Here is a 25,360-nt window from a genome sequence, read left to right as displayed (position 1 = left end):
ATATGATTTTTTTGTGTCAGGAGAAATAAAAGCAAAGCATCAATGTTTCACATGGGTTTTCATAAATAAAGCATTAATATTTAAAAGTCTAATTTAATATGTTCTCATTATATGACTGAAGATTTTTTATTGGTCCACAAGAATGAATGAAAACATAATATATCCAGGAAACAAGTATTTCTATAATCAAAAAATAAATAAAAATAAATGTGGGACTTCCATATAACTGTCATCCGTATTATGTACATTAATTCAGGGCTGATATTTCAAACAACACATCACAGAAAAGTAAATTCTGAGCTGAATTTTGTAAAACAGGTAGATTTTAGATAGACAAAGTGAGGTCATTTGAAGGATAACTCAGAGAACCATAAAAATAGTCATGGTAAAAGTAAAAATGGATAAATGATAAAATTTTTTAAAATATAAATTTGTATCTAAAAAATGTAAACCTGTGTCAAAGAAAAACTTTTAGATCTCTTTAAAGAGACATCTAGGTCAAGATGGCTGATTGAACTCATATATTTTGTCTCTCTACCCTCCTGAAACACTACTGAAAATAATAAAAACATAAACATAAATCCATATACAGGTTGAAGAGCTTCAAAGAGTACCAATCAGCAAAGCAGAAGAGAAAAAAATAATTATGCAAAATATAAACCAGATAGAAATAAAATAATACATAATACAACAAAGAAGAAACCTCCATGTAAAGGAGGTTAGCCTCTATATTAGTTCATTCTCACATTGCTATAAAAAACTACCTAAGACTGGGTAATTTATAAAGAAAAGAGGTTTAACTAGCTCATGGTTCTGCTGTACAGGGAGCATGGCTGGGGAGGCCCCTGGAAACTTACAGTCATAGCAGAAGGGCAAAGGGGAAGCGAGCACATCTTCACCTGGCAGCAGGGGAGAGAGAGAGTGAAGGGGGAAGTGCCACTCACTTTCAAACAACCAGATCTCATGAGAACTGTATCACAAGAATAACGAGGGGGAAGTCTCACCCCATGATTCAGTTACCTCCAACCATGCCCCTCCTTCAATACGTGGGGATTACAATTCAACATGAGATTTGGGTGGGGATGCAGAGCCAAACCATATCAGCCTCAGACGGGGAACCCAAGTTCTGTGTATAAATTTCCTTCAAATTATTTGGCTAACTCAGAAATTGCAATGTGCAGAAAAAGACTACAAGAACCCCAGTGGAAAGTAACAGTCACAGTCTAAAGAGCCAAGCAGAGATTTCAGCCCCTAGCCAGTGCTAGGAGATACAATCTGGGGTTGAAATTTATCCAACTTAGGCTTTCTACTGAAACCTCAGAAGGGCAAAACCATAGGAGTAAAAACCATGTCCCAGATTAAGGAATACAATCTTGGGAAAAAAAAAAACAAGATAGATTTGCCCAACAATAGCCTAGAATTAAAGTTCTGAAGACTAAAATGACCCAAAAGTAAATTAACTGCATGCCAAAACAAAATTCAATACTCTTAGGGAAAAATAACAATCCAGAATCTCTACAATGTATGTTTCACAATGTCCAATATATAATAGTTACTAGACATGCAAAGGAAGAGAGATAATGTGACCCACAATCAACAGAGAAAGTCAAAGGTATAGATCATCTTGATGTGGGAATTGGTGGAAAGGGATTTTCCATTATAAATATGTTAAAAGATGATAGGGAAAGATGAACACAATGGATAATAGATGGAAAACTTCAACAGAGAAATTAAATCTCTAAAAACCCAATGAAAATCCTAGATCTGAACTCATGAATATCTGAAATAAAACATTTATTGCATGAACATACCAGCAGAATAGACACAGTAGAATCAGTAGCATAAAGAATTAGTGAATTTGAAGACAAGTCAATAGAACTTATCTTAAACTGAGCCACAGAGAGGGAAAATACTTTAAAAATAGAATAGAGCATCCAAGATCTGTAGGACATTATCAAACTGTCTAATATATATGTATATGTACCTGAAGAACCAAAAATACAGGAGCAACAGAATTGGGTAGAAGAAATACTGGATAAAATAAAGTCTTAGGACTATTTAATTGATGAAAGACATCAAACCATATCTCCAATAATCTCAATGAAAAGAAATGGGAAAAATACAAATGAGACCAACCTAGACACATCACAATCAAATTGCTGAAAGTAAAACATAAACAGAAAGTTTTAAAAACAATCAAGAGCAAAAACGCATTACATTCCTAAAAGCAACAATAACAGTAGAAGCTGACTTATCATCAGAAACAATGGAATCCACAAGATAATGCAAAGACATATTTAAAGTGTTGAATGACGACTGTCAACCGAAAATTCTACATCCAACCAAAAAATCTTTCAAAAATAAAGGCAAAATAAAGATATTAATAATTTCAAGAAAACAAAAGCCAGGAGAATTTATTTCCAGCAATCTGCATTATAAGAAATGCTAAAGGAAGTTATTCAGGCTAAAGGGATATAATCCCAAAGGGAAAAACCAAATCTAACTGAACTGATAAAGAACATTGAGAATGATAAATATGTTGGTAAATTTTTTAAAATCTTAATTTCTGTGAAGGTATATTGATTGCTTAAAGTAAAAATAATTGAAATGTTTTATGAGATTTATATTTAGAAGTAAAATCTATAACAATATACCAAAGGCATGAGAGAAGAAATGAAAGTATGCTGTCATATGATTTTTACGTTGTACATGAAATGGTATAATAAATGACACAGGGAAGATGATGGTAATAAGTAAAAAGTGCATATTATAATTGTGAAATAAACTACTAAAATTTTTAAAGAGATATAGCTAACAATTCAATATAGGAGGTAAAATGGAATACAAACAAGTATCTAACTAATCTAGAAGAAGACAGAAAAAGAGAGACAAAGAACACATGCAACAAATAGTAAAAGGTGGTAGATTTAAATTCAACCATATTAATAATTGTATTAACTGTAAATGGCTTAACCATTCCAATTAAATGGCAGAGATTGGCTAGACAGATAAAGTTAAAAGATATAACTAAATGCTATTTACGAGAGCCGTATGTTAAAAATAAAGATACAGATAAGTTGAAAGTAAAAGGATGGAAAAAGATAACCTGTGCAGACTTTAATCTCAATAAATATAATGTAGTAATATGTTAATGTTAGATAAAGTAGACCTTCAGATAATAATATTAATACAAAGACAAATAGAAATTTTAGAATAATAAAAGCTCAAGCATCAGAAGGAGATAAAATTTAAGAATACTAACTAGAAATATAGAGATAGAAATTATGACATCCAAATTACTAAAGTAAAAAAGGAGGGTAGCAAAGAACACTTGAGCTAGTCAGCTAAAGAAAGAAACAAAGGGGATAAAACATAAAAATAAAGCACCACAAAAAGAAAACACATAATAAGTTGGTTTTAATAACACAAAATATTAGTTATTTCCAAAAAACAATATGAAGGCTTTAATTATTCTTGTTTGACAGAGATAGCATACCTTCAAATTAAAAAGACCAAATTAAAAGAATAAGACTATAGAAAATTTTAATAGCGTGGCTAACTTCTTTTAATATATTTAGAACTTTGCACTCACCAAACAGAAACTATTCATTATGTTCAAGCTATGTAAATTTACAGCCAAAAAAATGACTATGTATGTGGCCACACAGAAAATCATAACGAGTTATAAAACACAGAAATCATACAAGCCACAGTCTCTGGTCTCAATACAATAAAACTATTTTAGCACTATCATTATCTGTCTTAAAGGCTAGAAAACTAAAGCACAGAGACATGAAGCAACCTACCCAAATTATAACCAGTAAGTAGCAGATTTGTGTTTAGGTATCCTGGCACTAGAGCCTGAAGCCTTAACCACTGTACTCTACTCCTTCCCAGTGGGTGGAGTGGGGTGAGTGTAGGGGGGCAAATTTTCCCTACAGATATCTAAAAATACTATGAAATTACAATAATTAAAATGTTAATTGAGACAATACCAGGCAGATAGATATTCAGAATAGAATTTAGTTGCAATCCCATAAGATGCAAGAAAATAATGGACTATTCCATAACCGACAAACCATTTGAGTGGGACAACTAACAGATAAAGAACCAAGATATTAGCAAATTAAAATTAAAGAACAAAAGTGTAAAATACTAGATAATACAGAAGAATATTTATGTTTTAGGTGGGAAAGGACTTTCTAAATAGGACTGAAACTGAAACCACAAGGAAAGACTCATAGATTTAACTACATAAAATTAAAACTTGTATACAATAATAGAAATTACAAAGAAACTTAAAAATCAACCATAGACATGGAAGAATATTTGCAATACATGAAAGAGAAGATTAGTATTTATGAGGCATAAAGCACACCTATACATCAGTAAGAATAATTCAGAGATCCAACAGAAACATAGATAAAGGAAAAGACAGATATTTCACTGAAGAAATACAAATTGCCAATACGCTTGTGAAACGATGCTCAACACTAAACATAGAGAAATGCAAAGTGAAGCAAATGTTACATTCCAGGCCATGGCAGAAATACAAAACATCCAACATTGGCAAGGATGCATAATGATGGACACCTTCACACAACTGTGGTGAAATGTAAATATGTGTAGCTCTTTGGGTGGACAATTTGGCAGTATTCATCTGAATTTAAAATGTACGTGGTCTTGACCCAGAAAATTCATTTGTAAGAGTTTATCATGCAGCAATACTTGAACAGGTGCACTACAATGTACACAACAACTGCAATATTGTTTTTCATAGCAAAAAATGAAAATACCCTAAGATTCCATGAATAGGTTAATACAATGGAACACCACACACCCAGTAAAAAACAATGAAGCATGTGTTTATATATATAATATCTTAAAGAGATAATGAGTTAAAAAATTAAGCTATAAATAAAATGTGTTTCCAGTAGTTTTGTTAATTATATACAAATGTGTATAAAAAGTGAACAGAATAGAATAGGCAGAGAAAGTTGAAGTGGTTCCAGGAGCCTTATACTTTTTGTATTGCTTTAATTTTCACAAGTATTTTGTAATCCTGAAAGAAATGTAAGTGAGGAGAAATACATTCATTTCCATCACATTCATTGTGGTGTAATTCTTCCTAGTATTGGCCCAAATCAGACATACTTCAAATAGTTGCGGCCGGGCACAGTGGCTCATGCCTGTAATCCCAGCACTTTGGGAGCCCCAGGTGGGCGGATCACGACGTCAGGAGATCAAGACCATCCTGGCTAACACGGTGAAACCCTGTCTCTACTAAAAATACAAAAAATTAGCCGGGCATGGTGGCGGGCGCCTGTAGTCCCAGCTACCTGGGAGGCTGAGGCAGGAGAATGGCATGAACCTGGGAGGTGGAGCTTGCAGTGAGCTGAGATGGTACCACTGCACTCCAGCCTGGGTGACAGAGCGAGACTCTGTCTCAAAAAAAAAAAAAAAAAAAGTTGCAGTTCTGAGGTATATTTTTGTATAGTGCTTTTCCTTAACTATTACATCATAAAATTTTACCACGTTTCTTCACGATTTTCAAAATGATTCTTTCAATAACTAGATAATATTCTGTGTGTTCACAATCTACCAAATCATCTTCAAATGTTGACCATTTGAGTTTTAATAATTTTTATTTGACAAATATATTTACTTTGTTTTGTATGGAACACAGCAAAAAAATCTTTATATGTGAGGATTTTGGTGTCTCTTCCATTAGTGCCTCCATGTATTTTTTACCAAGAATTCTAAGTCAAAGGGCAGGAATAATTTTATGGCTGTTTATGCACTGCAATATTGCTCTTCAAAACAGTTGTACCCATTTACTATTCCACCTGAGCAGCCGATCACATTTGAAAACACAAACTTATACATTCTGGATAGTAATCTTTACTCTCAGATTTTTCTTAAATATTTTACTTGATAAAAAATGTAGAAAGGTTGATATTTTGACATATTGTCACTTTAAATATTTCTAAAGCAATCACAAAAAAATCATTCAGTGCCCTATCCTGGAATATTTCATTGGCCTCTCCTTTGTTCTGTAACAGAAAACATCTATATTGATTTTTTTGATTGTGCATGAAAATAATAAATGCTTACTATAAAATAATTTAGACATAAACATTTAAAAAGCAAATATTACATAATCCCATCAGCACAAAATAACCACCGTTAAAACTGTATTATGTATCTTTATAGAGATATAGGCACAATTGATTTTATTACATTACCACATTAAAATAGCATCATGCACACTTTTCTAAGCTGCTTTTATCACTTAACAATTGTTATAAATGTCTTCTCAAGTAAACAAATAACTACCTACTATAGAACTAACTTTAATAGCTGCACATTCTTTCATTGTAGCACATAAAAAGCTTCTACTAATGTATACTCATTGTTATTTTGTCGTTTTCAGATGCATATCTTGCATTGCTATAGAAATCACAGATTTACATTCTATAACAAAGACACGTACACACTATGTTCATTGCAGCACTATTCACAATAGCAAAGACATGGAATCAACCTAAATGCCCGTCAGTGGTAGACCGGATAAAGAAAATGTGGTACATACACACCATGAACTACTATGCAGCCATAACAAAGAATGAGATCATGTCCTTTGCAGGAACATGGATGGGGCTGGAGGTCATTATCCTTAGCAAGATAATGCAGGAACAGAAAACCAAGTACCACATGTTCTCACTTATAAGTGGAAAGATAAGAACACATAAACACATAGAGGGGAACAACAGACACTGAGGCCTACTAGAAGCGGGTGAGTGGGTGGGAGGAGGAAAAGGATCAGGAAAAGCGACTAATAGGTACTAGTCTTGATACCTGGGTGACAAAATAATCAGTACAACAAACCCCCATAATATGAGTTTACCTCTGTAACAAACCTGCATATGTACCCCTGAACTTAAAATAAAAGTTAACATAAAAAAATCACGGTTTTAAAGTGTGTCAGTTTTTGAACTTTTGTTAGTTTTCTGCTCATATCTGTTGCCTATTTTTCTGTTGATGAGCTCTTCTCTTTTCTTTTTAATTGGTAAGAGCTCTCTGAATGAGGGAGCATTAACCCTTAACTCTGTAAATGAGGACAACGCTACCTCCTGAGAGGTGTCATAATTAAAGCCTATGACTGTGACAAGTGCCTAGTACAAAGGTGGCACATAGTAGGCATTAAAGTGTTCTTCCTTAGTAGCTAGTAGGTGTCTCCTTCTCCACCTCCCTGCCTTCCTATAACCAAGGTGATGATAGATGTCAATTAAAATATACCTACACAGGCCGGGCGCGGTGGCTCACGCCTGTAATCCCAGCACTTTGGGAGGCTGAGGCGGGCAGATCACGAGGTAAGAGGATTGAGACCATCCTGGCTAACACGGTGAAACCCCATCTCTACTTAAAAAAAAATAAAATTACAAAAAAATTAGCCAGGCATGGTGGCGGGTGCCTGTAGTCCCAGGTACTCGGGAGGCTGAGGCAGGAGAATGGCGTGAACCTGGGAGGCGGAGCTGGCAGTGAGCCGAGATTGTGCCACTGCAGTCCAGCCTGGGCGACAGAGCAAGACTCCGTCTCAAAAAAAAAACAAACCTACACATACTTATATACTGGCAATTTCTTTTTCTTGGATTACGATTCAGATGTCTCCTAGGAAATTTCTAAATCCTAGTTGAAGGCTCAGCTCTTTCCTGCACTTTTGAGAGCTACACTGTTTCATTGTCATTATTATTACACTGTGATGTCAGGCATCTTTTCATTGACCTGTATCTCCACCTCAGTTCTAGGAAGGAGGGAGGTGGAGGAAGGAAAAGAGACTGGCTTTAGCACCTAACACATGCCATCTTTGTGCAAGGTACCTGGCACAGCTTACATCACCTCATCTTTACAAGCTCCCTAGGAGGTGAGAGAGTGTACCCGTTTAACAGGTGAGGAGGCTCAGGTGCATCTCTATAATCAGCAAAGTCAGGGTGTCACTTCTTCAGCATGATTTGAGTGTTTTGACCTATAAAACTGGGAATTTCATTAAGTTCAACCTAAAAATAGCATACACAAAGAAATGTGCACTGTTCATAATTATACAGCTGCCCAGAAAACTCCCCAGTCTGCCAAGCCCCCTTCCACCACCCTGACTTCTAACATCACTGAACTCTAGAGAAATGGAGCCATAAAGCGTGTGCTCTTTCATGTGACTTTTTTTGTTGAATATGTTTTTGAGATTTATCTCTGTTGTTGTGGGTAGCAGCAGTTGGTTCATTCTCGTGTGCTCCAATTTATTTATTCATTTTACCCATGGATATATGGGATATTTATCATTTTTGGCTATTAAGTGCAATGCTGCTATCGGTTTTTGGTGAACCTATTTGTAATTTCTTGTACATATATACGTAGGGGTGCAACTGCTGGGTTTTTCATCAGAAGTGGGCCATGCTGCCCATCTGCCTGCAGAATGGGACCCATTTGCCAGGCCCTGTCACTTGCCAGGCCCATTGCATGCTTTCTACAAGGTAGTTGCTCAGCAGATGGAGATTACAGCATCATACAGGCTAAACATTGCTTTTAGAGGTATAGCTGGACAGAGAGGCCAAATCCTTCCTTAAGAACTTCTGATGAAGAACCCAGCAGTTCCACCCGTATGTATATACCTACAAGAAATTATAAGATGTTCACCAAAAACCAATAGCAGCATTGCACTTAATAGCCAAAAATGATAAATATCCCATATATCCATGGGTAAAATGAATAAATGAATTGGAGCACACGAGAACGAACAAACTGCCGCTACCCACAACAAAAGAGATAAATCTCAAAAACACGTTCAACAAAAAAGTCACACAAAAGAACACACACTTTATGGTTCCATTTCTATAGAATTCAAATGATGGTAGAAGTCACGGTGGTGGAAAGGGGCTTGGTAGATCGGGTAGTTTTCTGGACGGCTGTACAATTATGAATAGTGCACATTTCTTTGTGTATGTTATTTTAGGTTGAACTGAATGAAATTCCCAGTTTTATAGGTCAAAACACTCAAATATCAGCAATTTCATATGGTTCAAACTAATACTTCAATAAAATATGTTTTTAAAAACCCTCTGGTAAAGAAGAAAGAAACATCTAGCTTTGATTGGCAGACTGCTACCTTTCTAGAAACCAACCTAAATGCTCCTGCCTCCTCTGGCCCTGTTTTTCTGCTGCTTTGTCTTTAGTGGAGACAGAATAACAACTAGTTCCTCCTTTCTGTGGGATAATGTTTCACATACACATACTGAGAGACTGTGATGAAGCTGCCTCTGGGTTCTGCAGCCCCAGGTCCTCTCAGCCTCCTCTCACTCGTCCCAGGCATCCCAAACCTTGCTCTTAACACCTCTGAAGCTTCTGGTTGAATGACGACAAGGGCCCACTGGCAGGCAGCAGTCTTGTCTGAAGGAGCTTCCTCACTGTAAAAACAGTGCTTCTAATTCATCCACATAGAACAGCAAGATAATATTTTTTAAAGAAGTACTATTACCAAGATAATGTTTCTATTTACAAATGCTATCATTGAAAAATAGAGGTAGTGAGCTTTTATGAGCCTTGCATGTGTCACAAAAGGCATAATCTTTACAACTAATTGAGATACCTTTATCCACAAGTTATGAAACCATATGCTTCTTTTGCAGTGACGGGAGCATTTATCTCCCTGTGGGAAAACATCCATTCTCAGAATTCTGGGTACAGCCAACTCATTTTACAGTGGCAAGTAGTATTTCAAACAGAAGGATGCCCCATTTATCAAACAAGGCAGACGCCTTCCCAGGGAGGGGAGAAGAAACACTTGGGCCCCATTGCACAGCATGCACAGATGGGCTGAGAGGGTGCCTGATGAAAAGCACTCCCTGGATGTGGCTTCTAATTGAGCCCTGTGTGCAAAGTTCACAATGGGGACATAGCATTTTCCTTATGTTATGTTATCTAAGAACACAACATAGCATTTTCTAGTATGTTATCTAATGCAGCTATGCTGAGAGCGCTTTAATTCGATGTCCTGGAACCACTGTTGCAAAGGGCCAGCAATTTAAGCCACTGCTGAGAAACTGCAAGGCTGAGACCAGCCCACCCCATCAGACAGCAAGCTCTGGGGTTCCGACTCATCGGACAAACTCATGGCAAGGTACATCCCTCACTTTTGAGGCCTAAAAGGAATCATTAGAAATACACTTCCAGGAGTTTATTCTTGTCTAGAAATCCTGTGGTAAATCATTTGTAATAAGAACATCATTAGACACCTATGGTGTTTCTCTTTAGTGTATATTATGGATTCATTTCAACAAAAGGATAATAATAATAACATCACCATCTGCTGAGCACCTACAATGAGCTGGATACTGTCCCATTTAATACTCACAATACTTCAACAAAATATGCTTAATATGGTTCAAACTTATACTTCAATACAATATGTTTTTAACATATTCTTACATTCATGAATATGATGGACATTCCCATTGAACAGAAGGAGGAACAATGACTGAAGATGGATAAATACTTTCTCCCAAAACTCACATAGCAGGTAAGTTGCAAACCAGGATTTGGTTAGGCACAATGGTTCACACCTATAATCCCAGCACTCTGGGAGGCCAAAGTGGGAGGATCTTGTGAGCCCAGCAGTTCAAGACCAGCATAGGCAATGTAGACCCCATCTCTTCAAAAAATAAAATAGCTGGCTGCGATGGCACACCTGTAGTCCCAGCTACTCGAGAGGCTGAGGTGGGAGGATTGCTTGAGCCTGGGAGGTTGAGGCTGCAGTAAGTGGTGATCATGCCACTGCACTCCAGCCTGGGCGACAGAGCAAGACTCGATTTATATATACAAAAAAAATAATCCTCTGGGGCCTGTAAGAGCAGGGCCCAAGGAGATGGCTGGAGCTGAGGAGAATAGCTATGGTTGTGCCACTGCACTCCAGCCTGGGTAACAGAGAGAGACTCTGTCTTCAAAATAAAACAAAACAAAATAGGATTTAAGCCCTGGTAACCTGACGCCAAAGGCCACTGTTGTAACCACTGTGCTGTGCTGCCATTCTTAGACACTACATGTATGCAATAGGGATTAACAAGGGTGGCGAGAAGTTACCAATTTTTGTTATATGTACCACAGGCACTTAAAGTACCTTATCTAATAAAATCCAGTGAAGTAAGTATTAGCTCCATTTCCTACATGAAGAAACTGAGGTTCAGAGATTGAAGGCAATTGTTAGTTAGTGGCAGAGCTGAAACCCAAACACAGACCTGTCTGGCTCCAAAGCCCGAGGTCTTTTGTTATAGCTCTTTGCTTCAAACAACTCATTTGAAACTTGTTTCTAGGCTGGGCACGGTGGCTCACGCCTGTAATCCCAGCACTTTGGGAGGCCAAGGTGGGCAGATCATGAGGTCAGGAGATCGAGACCATCCTGGCTAACATGGTGAAACTACGTCTCTACTAAAAGTACAAAAAATTAGCCAGGCGTGGTGGCGGGCACCTGTAGTCCCAGCTAATGGGAGGCTGAGGCAGGAGAATGGCATGAATCCAGGAGGCGGAGCTTGCAGTGAGCCGAGATCGCACCATTGCACTCACTCCAGGCTGGGTGACAGAGTGAGACTCCGTCTCAAAAAAAAAAAAAAAAGAAAGAAACTTGTTGCTAGAGAGCAAGCAGAATGATTCTGAATGTATTCATTACATAGAAAGGACTGATGGTAGAGTAGCCAATCAACTCCAAAACTTCACTTAACACAAAAAGTCCCCCTCCCTCTTACAAAGGCCACTCTAGTGGCAGGGTTCTACAGGGCCACCGCCTGCTGACTCCACCCTGCAGTGCTGCCATCCATTCGCTAGACTGCACATAAGTAGTTCCCAAAGGCAGTGGATGGAAGGAGCCCCTGTTCAAAATGCAGATTCTGAGGGCCTCGATCTCTATTTTAATTCAGTTAGCCTGACCTGGGCCCCGTGTAATCCTGACACAGGTGTTCAGCAGGCCGTCCGCCCCTTCAGTAGCTTTGCTTTGGACTGATGCAGAATGCTTAGGTCTGTAAAAATGATCCTGGGAAATTGAGTCAGGAAGCACCGACCATGCTTGTGCCAAGGCTAGGCTGGGAGCAGGGGAAAGCAAAGAAGTTAAAGATGCAGATGGCTGACCACAACGCAGTGCAGACAGTACTTGTCCTGGGGAGCTGTGAAGCAGGGCTGCGGCCACGAAGCAGTGTGCAGTCACACATCACAGTCTGCAGGGCCTGTGTGTCTGGCCAAATGGTTCCTTTCCACCCCTGGGCAAACATCTGAGCATGGTACAGTTTTGTTTCAAACCACCAGGCCCCCCCCCCAGTTTTGCCTCTGTGGGAATGACCCCTGCCCTGCAGGGCCCTGAGGCCACTTGCGTTCTCCTTCCAGGCTCCCTTCCTGCCACTCCCACACCCACCCACCGCAAAGCCCACACTGAGGCCACATTTGGTGACCTCATCTCCACCCAAAATATGCCTCCACACCTCCAGGCCTTTGCCCTGCAGGAATGTCCTTGGGCCTAGGACCTGTACACCTGGCATTCGGTGCTCAGCCCTGGGCAGCCTTCCCTGGCACATGCATCCTCCTTCTCAGTGAAACCTGGCACCTTGCTCCAGCTGTCCCCAGCATGGAGTCTTACACTGGGCTCTTAGAGGTAATAAAGATGAATCTGTTTTTGTCGATATTTCAAAAATCTACCTGACATCCAGTGCCCTCAAGCAAGTCACCTGGACCAGGTAAAGCACCAAGTTTCCCTCTGTCTTGCTGGAATTACACCAATCAAAGCGTACCAATGAAGGGAAAAGGAAATGACTATCACAAATGCTTGCACCTAGAAGGTGCCAAATATCCGTCAAGTGGATGAACAATGAAAGAGAAATGTTTGGAGGCAAAATTTTCAAAGCCAGTAATTGCATTGGAGACAATAACAAATGGTGGCCCACTGTGTACTTTCCCTACTGGACTGTAAGGTACTGGGGGCCACCTGGCCTTCTCTCCTCTCATCCCCCGTGCCTGGCAAAGGCCTCTTGCATCCTAAGAGCTCAAAGAAGGATGCTGGATTATCTAAGGGGAGGTAAACACCATTACCTGTGCACCCTGGCATCCTAAGCACCTCCTAGGGGGACCCTGCAGACAGAGAGCCACCAGAAATGACAGGGAGGGATGGGGAGAAGGGCAGATGGAAGGAAGGAAAGAGGAAGATAAGACGCCAAGGAACTCAAGCCTACAAGTGAAACAGACAGACCATCTTTCCCCCCGTCCAGCACATGAGATCGTCATCATCTTTCTAGGGTCCTTTCTGCAATCTTGTAAATACAGAGTGCTTGAACTAACAGATGTCCTGGGAGATGACAGCCAAAAACGGTGGAAGAAAGCAGTGTATTCCTAGTTTCTTACTACTACAATTGATGTTCTCACCGGCAATTTACTCACCACATCGTACTCTTAAAATCTATGCCATGATCAAATCCCATCTTTTAGGAACTGTGAACCACTGCTGCCATCCCTCCACCTTTGAGGTGTCATCCTAGCATGAGATTTTAGAGCTACAGTGACAGCTTCCCACACATCACTCCAGGCAATGTGTACTTGCTCTTCTGGAGATAAGGAGTCATGGAAGGAATTGCTCACAGGATGTGGTCAGTTTAGCACCAGTCTGGAAGCCTGGGGCTGGATGTCTTCTGTCTCAGAGGCTGACCACTCAGGGACATGGGGTCAGCTGCCTGTTTGAATCAGGGTTATACCTCCTGCTAGCTGAGTGACTTCAGGCAACTTACTCAACCTTTCTAAACCTTGGTTTCTTTGTTTGTAAAGTGGGAATAATGAACAGAATCCAGTGAGATGAGGCTTAAAAGAGAAATCACATGGAATACCTTTTGCATGAAGTTAGCCCTGGACTGACCAAAACTGGCTGCTATTTTTTATGAAGCAAAGTGATTGAGAGTCCAGACCTTGCAGATGGAGCATCTAGATTTAGATCTCAGAGCTGCCCTTGTTAGCCCTGTTACTTGGGAAGTTCCTTAATTTTACTGTGCTTCAGTTTCTTCATCTATGACAAAGAAATATCAATATACCCCCTTCATCAGGCTAAATGGCATATGGGATAGTCTTCATTGGTGCCTGACACACAGTAAGATCTCAGTAAATGATTGCTATTGTACTGGTGATAGTGGTCAAAGTGAGTAGCATGCTTCTAGCAGTGCACCACTGGTCTGCTGGGTGTTAACCAGCCATCTCATTTCTACACTATGTGCTTGCTGAGTAAGGTCTGTTGCTAGCCTTGGCATTTGCAGAAATACTCAAAAGAATCTCTCCTGGAGTCTTGAGTAGCAGCAGGACAGAAGAAGCCCAAAAGTGCTTCTCCTTCCTGCTCTGCCCACAATCCATGAGTAAGAGCAATAGGACCTCAAGGCCTACACACTTCATGGTACTAAACACAGCCTCAAAGCTTCACATTTTACTTTTATTTTTCCTAAACACTGGGTTCCTGTAACCAATTTATCTTCTGTTATGTTAAACTTTATATGCCAGCCTTGATTTGCATTACTCTACTAATTTCCTTCCCAGCGATTTGAAGTCCTTAGGCAGGACTGAGCATCTATGGGTTGGTTGTGGGAGCGGGGGTGCCTGGAGAGCAACCTCTCAGAATTCTGAATGCACAAAACCTCAGCACTGTGCCTAGTCTAGAAACAGAAAAAGGGATCTTTAAGAGTCAGTAAGGAAAAGCTTGCATCCCTACTACCCGTGGGCCCAAAATGCATTTTCTTAGCTCTAACTTGGAATCTTTGAGGAGCATATGGGCTACGGGTAACAGGATCCCTGCTCTCATGCAGAGCAAATGTAGTCAGAGAACAAGCACATCTACAGGTGATGTTTCTCCGGGGGCATAAGTTTGCAAAGAAGCAAGATACCCCCTCTCCCCGCAGATAATTCTTTCATCCTGAGCAATAGGGTAGAAATACCAAGCAAAACTAGCTGATGAGCTACACTGGCTGAATTGGACACTGGCTGCAGCAGGGAAATCGGATTCAGCCTTCCCAGGGGCACTTTCTAAACCCCTGTGCTGCTAAGACCACCATCTTCGTGAGCAGAGGTAGGTACAACCCAATATTGCCATCATTTCCAGTACTGGCAAAAGGAAGAATTAAACTTTCCACAAAAGTCAGCCTCTGTCAAGGTGCCAGACGCTTATCTGAGAAAACAAAGGGTCATCTGTTTCTGCATGCTCCCAGCCGTCCTCCCAGAAGTCGGTACATGCCTGATACTAACAGCATCTGAACATCCAAGATCTGCCCCCTAGGGAGGCTCGCATCAATACCAAAGCTGGTTTTTGCAGGTAAAAGAGCCACAAGTTGGACACACTGTTAACAATTTGATAAGAAACCTGGGAGTCATCCAAAAATGCTATCAATGTCCATGTGTGACAACAGATCCCCTATTAAGTAACACAAGAGGGAACTTCAGAGAACAGAACATAAACTGCCTGTCCAGCTTTTACATAACACCCTTAGAAAAAGCAAGACGCGCATAAGCAATAATTACCAAGTTTTCAAATTTACTGCATAGACCATTGTATATCTGTAAACATCTCATAAATATTTGGGGGGGATATTGGAAGGGACACCTGAAAACTATAAATATTTTTACATATTGTTGGACCCTTTTTTATCTGAGCACCCCCAGCAGCAGTCAAACCAGATAGTGAGATAGTGTAAGAGCCTATCTCACTGTATCTCAGCATTCTTCCTACATTCACCCAACAAATGTTAAATTCTACTGTGCACTGAAAACTAGTTTATCATTTCTATCACATAATAATTTAATGAGGTTTTAGCCTATCTGCCAATTAGAAACTGTCCCCATCTGATCACACAGCAATCATTAGTTTTAACGTACATTCCAAAGGTAGAAAATAGAGTAAGAGAAGGGAAAAGTGTTTTGTTTTTCCAAATGCATCAAAATCCAACTGAAGTTCTCGTTCCTTCTTCCCAGTGAATAACACCAGTGTTCGGGCAGAAGGCGGGAGAGGGGGGCTTGCTTGCATCTGGGGGAGCTCATGGCCTTTTCTGATGGTGTGAATAATTACTCTGGATGAATTTAATCCCTGGTAAAGAAAAACATGCAAGAAAGGGCATTTCTTTCCATGTGTATACCCTGGGCTGCCCAGAACAGAAGTCATCTTTGACACAGCACACCTGCCATGGATGACTCCAGATTGAGGCAGAAATTCAAAGAGGGCCTCCTGTTTGGCTCGGGAGGGCTTTTCCAGAAACAAAAACAAAAACAAACAAATAAATAAATGCATGGCAAATCCAAAAAGTTCATGTAACTTTAATACTTAGAATGTGGCAGAAAACATCCGTGGGCAGAGAGGGGGAAAGAATTTGGCTCACTGATGGAGGGACCAGTGCAGGTGTGGGTGCCTAGGTGACAGCAGCTCACAGGAGGCTGCGGGGTGGCTCTGAGCTGGTGTTCTGGGCTCAGGTCTGAAAGAGAGATGCGACAGCTCCCTGCAGCTTGGGCCCTGGAAGTCAATGAGCGGTGGGTCCCTGGGCGCACGGAGGAGGCTCAGGCATCTCTGAAAGAACCTGCGCCACCACCCCTTCTTCTTTTCGGGATCGCTGTTCTCAGTGCCAGCCGCTCAAAGCCACCCTGGGCATTTCACGGCTACCCCTGGAGGGCCTCCGCCCCCAAAGCGGACATCGACTGGGCACAGAGCTCCAGGGTGTGTGTATCCCACCCCGGCCTGCAGCCCCTTGACTTCTCAAGCCTCCACAGCAACAGTTTCTCGGTAGGAGAAGCGCCGCAAACGCCCGCTGGGAAAACGCTCGCCAGGACCGCGGGCGCTAAAGCAGGGGACACGGAAGGAGTCTGGCCCTGGGCACAGCGGGGAGGAATCGGAGACGGGGCCAGGGGTAAAGACTTCCAACGTGGGCCTCAAAGATCACACAGAAGGAGAAACTTCCCGAGGGCACGGGCCAGGGTGCGCGTCCCTGTTTAGAGGTGCAGCCCTGGATCCCCCGGGCAGGTGGTGCGGGGCTGGCGATAGGCGCGGGCCCGGTGAGACCCGGGAGCAGGTCTCAGCCTCGGCGCGCGGTGGTCGCTCCGCGCCTAGGGTCCCAGGAAGGAGAGAGGAAGGGTCTCTCTTGGTCCCGTAGGACACGTTGCGGGCACTTGGCGGGGAAGGGACCTCGAACCCAGGCCCCAGTGGGAAGCGGCTGCGCAAACTAAGTTAGGGCACAGAGAGGCTTGGTCGGTTGTTCCCCCGCGTCAGTGCGCCCTGCCCGCGGCGCGCCACTACTTACACGAAGACTCCGAAGAGCAGGGCTCGCACCCCGATCTCAATGGCCAGCTCCCGCATGGTGCGGCCGGAGCAGCTCCCGCGGCGACAGCTGGTGCTCTCCGCGGCTCCCGCAGCTCGGCCGGCGCCGGCTCGCCAGACCCTGGGAGGCGAGGGAGGCGCGCTCCAGGCCGCGGGCGGGGGCGGAGGCGGGCGCCGGGCGGGGGCAGGCGCCGGGGAGGGCTCAGCCTAAACCTCGCGCCTCGGGCTCCGGGGCTCCGGGAAGCCGCGCCGGCCGCTGGCTATACTGCGGACCCCGCCTCCTAGTGCGGAGCCGGGGCCGCCTCAGGGACTCCCGGATCCCTCTCCCCAGGAGCCGCCTCCGCGTCCTGGGCCCGCGCCGGGCACCCGCGGCCCGGAGAGGGGAAGCCCGGGGAAGCCCCACCGCCGCCGCCTCCCTGCGCGCTCCCCGCCTCCCCCGCCAGTGGGCGGCCCCTGGGCTCCGCGCCCGGGCAGCGCGCTCGCTGGGGCTCTGCCCGCGGCCCCTCTGCAGCTCCTGGTCCTGCCTCCGACTCCCGCTGTCCGGGCTCTCGCTCCCTGGCACACGCACGCACGTGGGCATGTAGTGGACGATCGCTCTGGGGATTCTCCAGGGCTCAGGGCAGCCCTGGCCAACCTTGCTCCCGTGTTCGGCCCTCCCTACACCGTTCGAACCTGAAATTCTTTCTTTTTTCTAGGAAGTTCCCCAGAGATCACTCGCGGGCTTCGCTTTGCTCTCAGGAGATGCCAGCCAGGGTCCAGGGCTCCGGCACAGAGAGAGGGCAAAGGCAAGCCTGGCTCCCCGCCATGCCACCAGCGCCAGGTGGCCCGTGGGGACCGAATCCTTTCTCCCCCACCACCTGTCCTCCGCCCCCAGCAGCTTGGGGCTGCTGAACTGTGGAATATGAAAAAGCTCCTGCCACCGTCCCTGGCCTGGCCGGTGTGTGGGAGGTCAGGGTCGCTCGTCGCTGACACAGCATTCAACCAGCCGTCAGCCAGGCAGCAGGTAGAACCCAGAGCCTCATCCTCAGGTTAAGAGCCAAAAGCCCAACCCTCGCAGCCTGGGGGTCACGACCTCCAGCTGGAGCCCAGCAGGAGCTTGGATTTGCTTTTCCCAAACCGGTCAGAATTTTATCTACTTTTCTTAGAATTTTGACTTCTTGGCTTCACTAATTTAAACCGAGCAGACATTTAAAATGCAAAACACACAGTGATTATAACCATTAGGTTGTTCCTGGGGAGCCCAGGCCTCTCTTGGATTTTAGGAGAGACCCAGCCAAAATTGTGTGAGCAGAGGACACGGATTAGAAGGTGGTTCCTGGGACTAAGGAGCTATGGCTCAGTCCTGGATAAAAGGGGGAGCAGGTAGAAAGAACTTAGGAGGAAGCCCTTGGCATCAGCAAAGGGCAAACAGACCCTACCTCCAAAGGAAACACGTGCAGATCAGAGATACCTGAGCCCAGATATCTCAGGGTCTAGGGAGAGAGAGGCAGAGGGAGTAGGAACAACCCAGGCTCTGTGTGGGAGGGACTCCAGCCCTGAGGCACCACAGGCAGGAGCTGTATCTGCTTTCCTCATCACTCTATGCCCAGTGCCCGGCACACTGTGGATACCTGGTTGGTACTTAGTAAATCAATAAATATTTATTCATACATATATATATATGGCTATATATATGATATATTCATTCATATATATTATATATGGCTATATATATGATATATATACACGTATATATCATCAGGCACATGGGGTGTCAGGTGCAGGTAAGGTAGGAAGGTCTTGGAGGGAGGAGGTATGCTTCTGTCTCCTCTGTATCTTGGGCCCAGCAACTACCTTGGACGTAACAACTCCCACGGGTTGGCAAAGTGCTGTAGGAGATCCCATAGGCAGCCTAGTGAACACTGATGATCTCCGTCTGAGATTGTCAGGTGGCCATATTCCAGCAGGGCATACTGACAATAGCCCCTGACATTGGGGCACCACTTACCTATAAGCATCTGCTGAGTTTGAGCACAGCCTGTGCAAAGTTGTGTGCTGGGTGAGACGATTCATAATCTGTCTCTGCCTTCAAGAAGCTGGGGAGCTGATAGACCACAAGGAGACATCAGGGAAGTATGCAAAGCAGTATTAATAAGTCACAAACACATGCTTCAGAAATCTGGATCGCTCAGAGGTCAGAAGTTGGAACCACATCATCAGTCTGAGATAGCCTGAGGACACAGCCTCACGGAAAGGAGCTGGCTTTTGGACCAGGCGCGATGGCTCATGTCTGTAATCCCAGCACTTTGGGAGCCTGAGGCAGGAGGATCATGAGGTCAAGAGATCGAGACCATCCTGGCCAACAGGGTGAAACCCCATCTCTACTCAAAATACAAAAATTAGCTGGGCATGGTGGCGCATGCCTGTAGTCCTGGCTACTCAGGAGGATGAGGCAGGAGAATCGCTTGAACCCGGGAGGTGGAGGTTGCAGTGAGCCGAGATCACGCCACTGCACTCCAGCCTGGGCGACAAAGTGAGACTCCATCTGAAAAAAAAAGAAAAAAAGGAAAAGGAAAAAAAAAGGAGCTGGCTTTTGTAAGGCAAAGAAAGAAAAAAATAAGGGGGAGAAATTCTTGGTAGGGGCAAGAAAGTAGGTGCAAGGAGCAGAAGGTGGAAGTGGTTTGGGAGGGCAAAATGAGTTGACCTGTCTGACAGAGCAGAGAAACCACCCGAGGTTAGGTTGGTGGAGGAGACCTAGTCGTGACAATCCTGCCCACCAGGGTCTGTTACCAGGGTCACAGAGAGAATCTTCAGTTTATCACTTCGTATTTGTATAGAGATACCCAGAGAGGGAGTCAGAAGGGGCATGTAACTTCACTTCATGGTCATTAAGAGACTCTGAAACACATAGATCGAAAGAAGTGCCCAATAAAACCCCCCATTTTGCTGGAATTTATTCTCCATTATCTCCCCCAAGTGCTCATCCAGTGCAGGGTGCAAATCCTGCCACTGAAAAGGCATTCACCCTTGAGGGAGCATGTACCCTCTTCAGATGGCTCTTTCAAAAGCATTTCCTTACAGGGAATTGCTACACACCACCTTGCAACTTACATCATTGCATTAGTCCTGTCCCACCAGCTACTCGGAACTATCACGGTCAACGCTTCTATGGTGACAAACAACAGATGGCTCAACCTAAACTTATTTAAGAAAAGACCATTGAAAAGTCCAATGGAAGGTCAGCCTTCACACATGACTGAATTCTGAGTGCAAGCAATGTCATCAGTACCTGGTTCTTTCCAACTCTCTGCTCTGTCTGCACTGCATTGACTTCAGTCTCAGGCTCCTGGTAGTTTCAAGATGGCTGCAGGCATTCCAGCTTTACACCCTCTCAAGTTCAAGTCTGACTAGAAAGACCTCTGCCTAGGTCCCAGCACTCCCAGCAAAAGTGTCATAGAATGTCATTGTTGCTGCCAACCCTGAACCAATCACTGCAGTCAGGGAACCATGATGGATTGATTGTCTCAAGCCTGGTCACATGCTTCATCCCTACCCAAAGCTTCCGAGACTGGGGAGAGGTGACCCTACATATACAGGGCTGATGCTTTGGAGCAGGGAGAATGTTTGATGGGAAAGTAAACAACCAGGGGCCATCCTGTTCCATGCTGCATGGTGGGGTCATCCCCAACCATTCTTGTCCAACCCCATGATCATTAACCAGTAAAAGGGAGTTATTCTGGGTGCTCCATGATAAGGCTGCCCAATTTCTACAACTGTCAATACAGATTTGCAATTTGTTGTGAGTTTGTGTTCTCTGAAGGTGGCTTTAAACAAAGCTATGATGTCATCCTTGATGCTTGTCTTCAGCTGCCCAGTCTCTTCTTTCTCCAGTCCCTTTGGCAACCCTGTCATCTCCTCTAATGATCCCTTTTTCCATTTACCAAAGCCTGTTGTCAAGGGAAAGCTCTAGCCTTATTCATTATATAAACCTGGATCAGGATGTCTCTGGGGGCTCTCTCACACAGAAGGATCTATAATTTAATCCAGATCCTTCTTGAAGGGCAGATAGGCTCTGATACCTCTGAAAAGTACTGCAGATGGCATCTTCAGTGCCCCAAATCACAAAAAGCAGGAAGCAACACCCATCTCCCTACCCCCCACCACCCGCCACCTGCCACCCGCCACATTCCTTCCATGTGTTTGGAGGTAGCTGGCTCTAGCAGCTGTTCAGCTATGAGCATATGCCAAGCAGGTAGAGCCCTCCTGAAATGTCATGTTGCTGCACCAGCAGACAAATGAGCTTACAGGGAGTCAAGAAACAGAGCCAGGTTAGATAACGTGATCCAGCCACAGCACCCAGGTGCCAGGCTTGGCAGCCCCTGCTGGGTCTTTTTAAGATCCCCATGGAATGTGATGAGTCCTCTGGTGACAGAACCATGGGTCAGAGCTTCAGCAGCCTCAGAAATGCTTTATCATAAGAAAGAGAATAAACATGGCAATCCCCCTACCAAGACATGATGAACAACATAGCTGTAAAGTGCGAGACTGATCTTTGAAAAATCACTTTGAAAAATCTAGACACTCATTGAGTGTAGCTTTCTCCAATGCTTTTGTGGCTGCACACATTTTCAAAGTGCCACTTTGGGGAAATCTCCCATTTCCCCATATTTCATATTGAGCTTCATATTTCACATTCCCCAATATTTCATATTGAGCTTATGGGCATGCCAAGAAAATAAATTCCATCCCTCTGTAGTTATGCTTATGTTGTTAGAGTTTTTTTTAAACCCCCAAACAGTATTGTCCAGCATGCTGACCCCAAATTGACCAGACTTTTGACTGTTTCCAAAACCCAAAGCCACCTCAGAGAGAACACAAACTTGCAACAATTTCTTATCATCTCATTTCCAGAAGTTATACTCTGTATCTGAGTGCTACCTACCCAGTTGCACTAAGAGCTGTCCTGGTAACAGGCAGCCAGCACAGCGACCCTTATCCACAAAGATGCACATATCCAAACTTTCCTCTGTAGCTGCCTGGCATGAACTTGATGATGTAGCTGCGATCCAAGAGGGATTTTAGAAGGTTACCACTTCAACCTGGTCCATGAATATCTTCCATAATGGTCTCAATAAATATCTGCTTGACACCTCCAGGGATGTAGAAATCACTCATCACTCATTCCATTTCCAGGGAGAGTAGAAACAGATTTTTGAGTAGAAACAGATGTTTGAGTAGAAACAGATTTGCCTCTAGCCTACATCGATGGGCCCAAATTGTTCTTTGGGGGCCACATAGAATAAATGTAATGTCTATTCTTCTACAATATAGCCCTTTAATTATCCTACAACTACAAAAGAAGATAGGGATAGATATGTAGAGCGAGAGAGAGGAAGACAGAGTCTTCTCTTTACCAATCTAAATATTCCTTCATTTCACCTTCTTTCAAGCAGCAATATTTATAAGACCTCTGAGAATATGGCGCTAGACCTGATGCGGAACTGCATTAGGCCAAATTCCACATAACAAAAAGTAATTTTCTGGCCAGGCACGGTGGCTCACGCCTTTAATCTCAGCACTTTGGGAGGCTGAGGGAGGCAGATCACTGGAGGTCAGGAGTTCGAGACCAGCCTGGTCAACATGGTGAAACCCTGTCTCTACTAATAACACAAAAATTAGCCAGATGTGGTGGCGGGTGCCTGTAGTCCCAGCTAGTCGGGAGGCTGAGGCAAGAGAATTGTTTGAACCAGAGGAGAAGGTTGCAGTGAGCTGAGATCGTGCCACTGCACTCCAGCCTGGATGACAGACTAAAACTGTGTCTCAAATAATAATAATAACAATAAAATAAAAGGTCATTTTCCTACTTCCAGGGAAGAAGTAAAGCACGGTAAAATAAATTAACCATTTCATGTCTTTTTTTTGTAATAGTTTAAATTTATATTAAAGCATAAAATATTACGTCTCCAAATTCCAGAATTACTCTCTTTAAAGCTCGTTAATAGGAATTATTGGTTGTCCATTCAAATTTAGATATTTGACAGCAAAGGTAAACATTTGCACTTACTTTTTTGTTGCTAATAATGCCTTTAACATAGTCATTTTCTTTTTTTATATTTTTTAATTATACTTTAAGTTCTAAGGTACATGTGCCCAACATGCAGGTCTGTTACATATGTATACATGTGCCATGTTGGTGTGCTGCACCCATTAACTCGTCATTTACATTAGGTATATCTCCTAATGCTATCCCTCCCGCCTCCCCGCTCCTGCCACCCCACAATGGGCCCTGGTGTGTGATGTTCCCCTTACTGTGTCCAAGTGTTCTCATTGTTCAATTCCCACTTATGAGTGAGAACATGCGGTGTTTGGTTTTTTGTCCTTTTGATAGTTTGCTGGGAATGATGGTTTCCAGCTTCATCCATGTCCCTACAAAGGACATGAACTCATCATTTTTTATGGCTGCATAGTATTCCATGGTTTATATGTGCCACATTTTCTTAATCCAGTCTATCACTGATGGACATTTGGGTTGGTTCCAAGTCTTTGCTATTGTGAGTAGTGCCACAATAAACATACGTGTGCATGTGTCTTTATTGCAGCATGATTTATATTCCTTTGGGTATATACCCAGTAATAGGATGGCTGGGTCAAATGGTATTTCTACTTCTAGATCCCTGAGGAATCGCCACACTGTCTTCCACAATGGTTGAACTAGTTTACACTCCCATCAACAGCGTAAAATTGTTGCTATTTCTCCACATCCTCTCCAGCACCTGTTGATTCCTGACTTTTTAATGATCGCCATTCTAACTGGTGTGAGATGATATCTCTTTGTGGTTTTGATTTGCATTTCTCTGATGGCCAGTGATGGTGAGCATTTTTTCATGTGTTTTTTGGCTGCATAAATGTCTTCTTTTGAGAAGTGTCTGTTCATATCCTTTGCGCAATTTTTGATGGGGTTGTTTGTTTTTTTCTTGTAAATTTGTTTGAGTTCTTTGTAGATTCTGGATATTAGCCCTTCGTCAGATGAGTAGATTGCAAAAATTTTCTCCCATTCTGTAGGTTGCCTGTTCACTCTGGTGGTAGTTTCTTTTGCTGTGCAGAAGCTCTTTAGTTTAATTAGATCCTATTTATCAATTTTGGCTTTTGTTGCCATTGCTTTTGGTGTTTTGGACATGAAGTCCTTGCCCATGCCTATGTCCTGAATGGTATTGACTAGGTTTTCTTCTAGGGTTTTTATGGTTTTCTTCTAGGGTTTTTATGGTTTTAGGTCTAACATGTAAGTCTTTAATCCATCTTGAATGAATTTTTGTATAAGGTGTAAGGAAGGGATCCAGTTTCAGCTTTCTACATATGGCTAGCCAGGTTTCCCAGCACCATTTGTTAAATAGGGAATGCTTTCCCCATTTCTTGTTTTTGTCAGGTTTGTCAAAGATCAGATAGTTGTAGATGTGTGGTATTATTTCTGAGGGCTCTGTTCTGTTCCATTTGTCTATATGTCTGTTTTGGTACCAGTACCATGCTGTTTTGGTTACTGTAGCCTTGTAGTATAGTTTGAAGTCAGGTAGTGTGATGCCTCCAGCTTTGTTCTTTTGGCTTAGGATTGACTTGGCAATGCGGGCTCTTTTTGGGTTCCATATGAACTTTAAAGTAGTTTTTTCCAATTCTGTGAAGAAAGTCATTGGTAGCTTGATGGGGATGGCATTGAATCTGTAAATTACCTTGGGCAGTATGGCCATTTTCACGATATTGATTCTTCCTCTCTGTGAGCATGGAATGTTCTTCCATTTGTTTGTGTCCTCTTTTATTTCATTGAGCAGTGGTTTGTAGTTCTCCTTGAAGAGGTCCTTCACATCCCTTGTAAGTTGGATTCCTAGGTATTTTATTCCCTTTGAGGCAATTGTGAATGGGAGTTCACTCATGATTTGGCTCTCTGTTTGTCTGTTATTGGTGTATAAGAATGCTTGTGATTTTTGCACATTGATTTTGTATCCTGAGACTTTGCTGAAGTTGCTTATCAGCTTAAGG

At 43.0% G+C, this 25,360-nt stretch overlaps 1 protein-coding gene across 10 annotated transcripts in view; it reads right to left on the bottom strand.

Moving 5' to 3' along the window:
* Window positions 1-17,468, bottom strand: part of PLPP4 (phospholipid phosphatase 4) — a 343,809-nt gene extending 326,341 nt beyond the window's left edge. For all 10 annotated transcript variants that reach the window (XM_055093395.1, XM_055093396.1, XM_055093400.1 and 7 more), the window contains exon 1: window positions 17,337-17,468. In XM_055093395.1, the coding sequence (XP_054949370.1) occupies window positions 17,337-17,392 (56 nt within the window). In that variant the 5' untranslated portion in view covers window positions 17,393-17,468. The remainder of the gene's footprint in view (window positions 1-17,336) is intronic.
* Between the last annotated feature and the right edge of the window lie 7,892 nt (window positions 17,469-25,360).

Source organism: Pan paniscus, chromosome 8 (genome assembly GCF_029289425.2).
Source record: "Pan paniscus chromosome 8, NHGRI_mPanPan1-v2.0_pri, whole genome shotgun sequence".
Taxonomy (NCBI): Eukaryota; Metazoa; Chordata; class Mammalia; order Primates; family Hominidae; genus Pan; species Pan paniscus.
The sequence above is the reverse complement of the archived record's forward strand: the minus strand, read 5'-3'. Positions and strand labels throughout refer to the sequence as shown.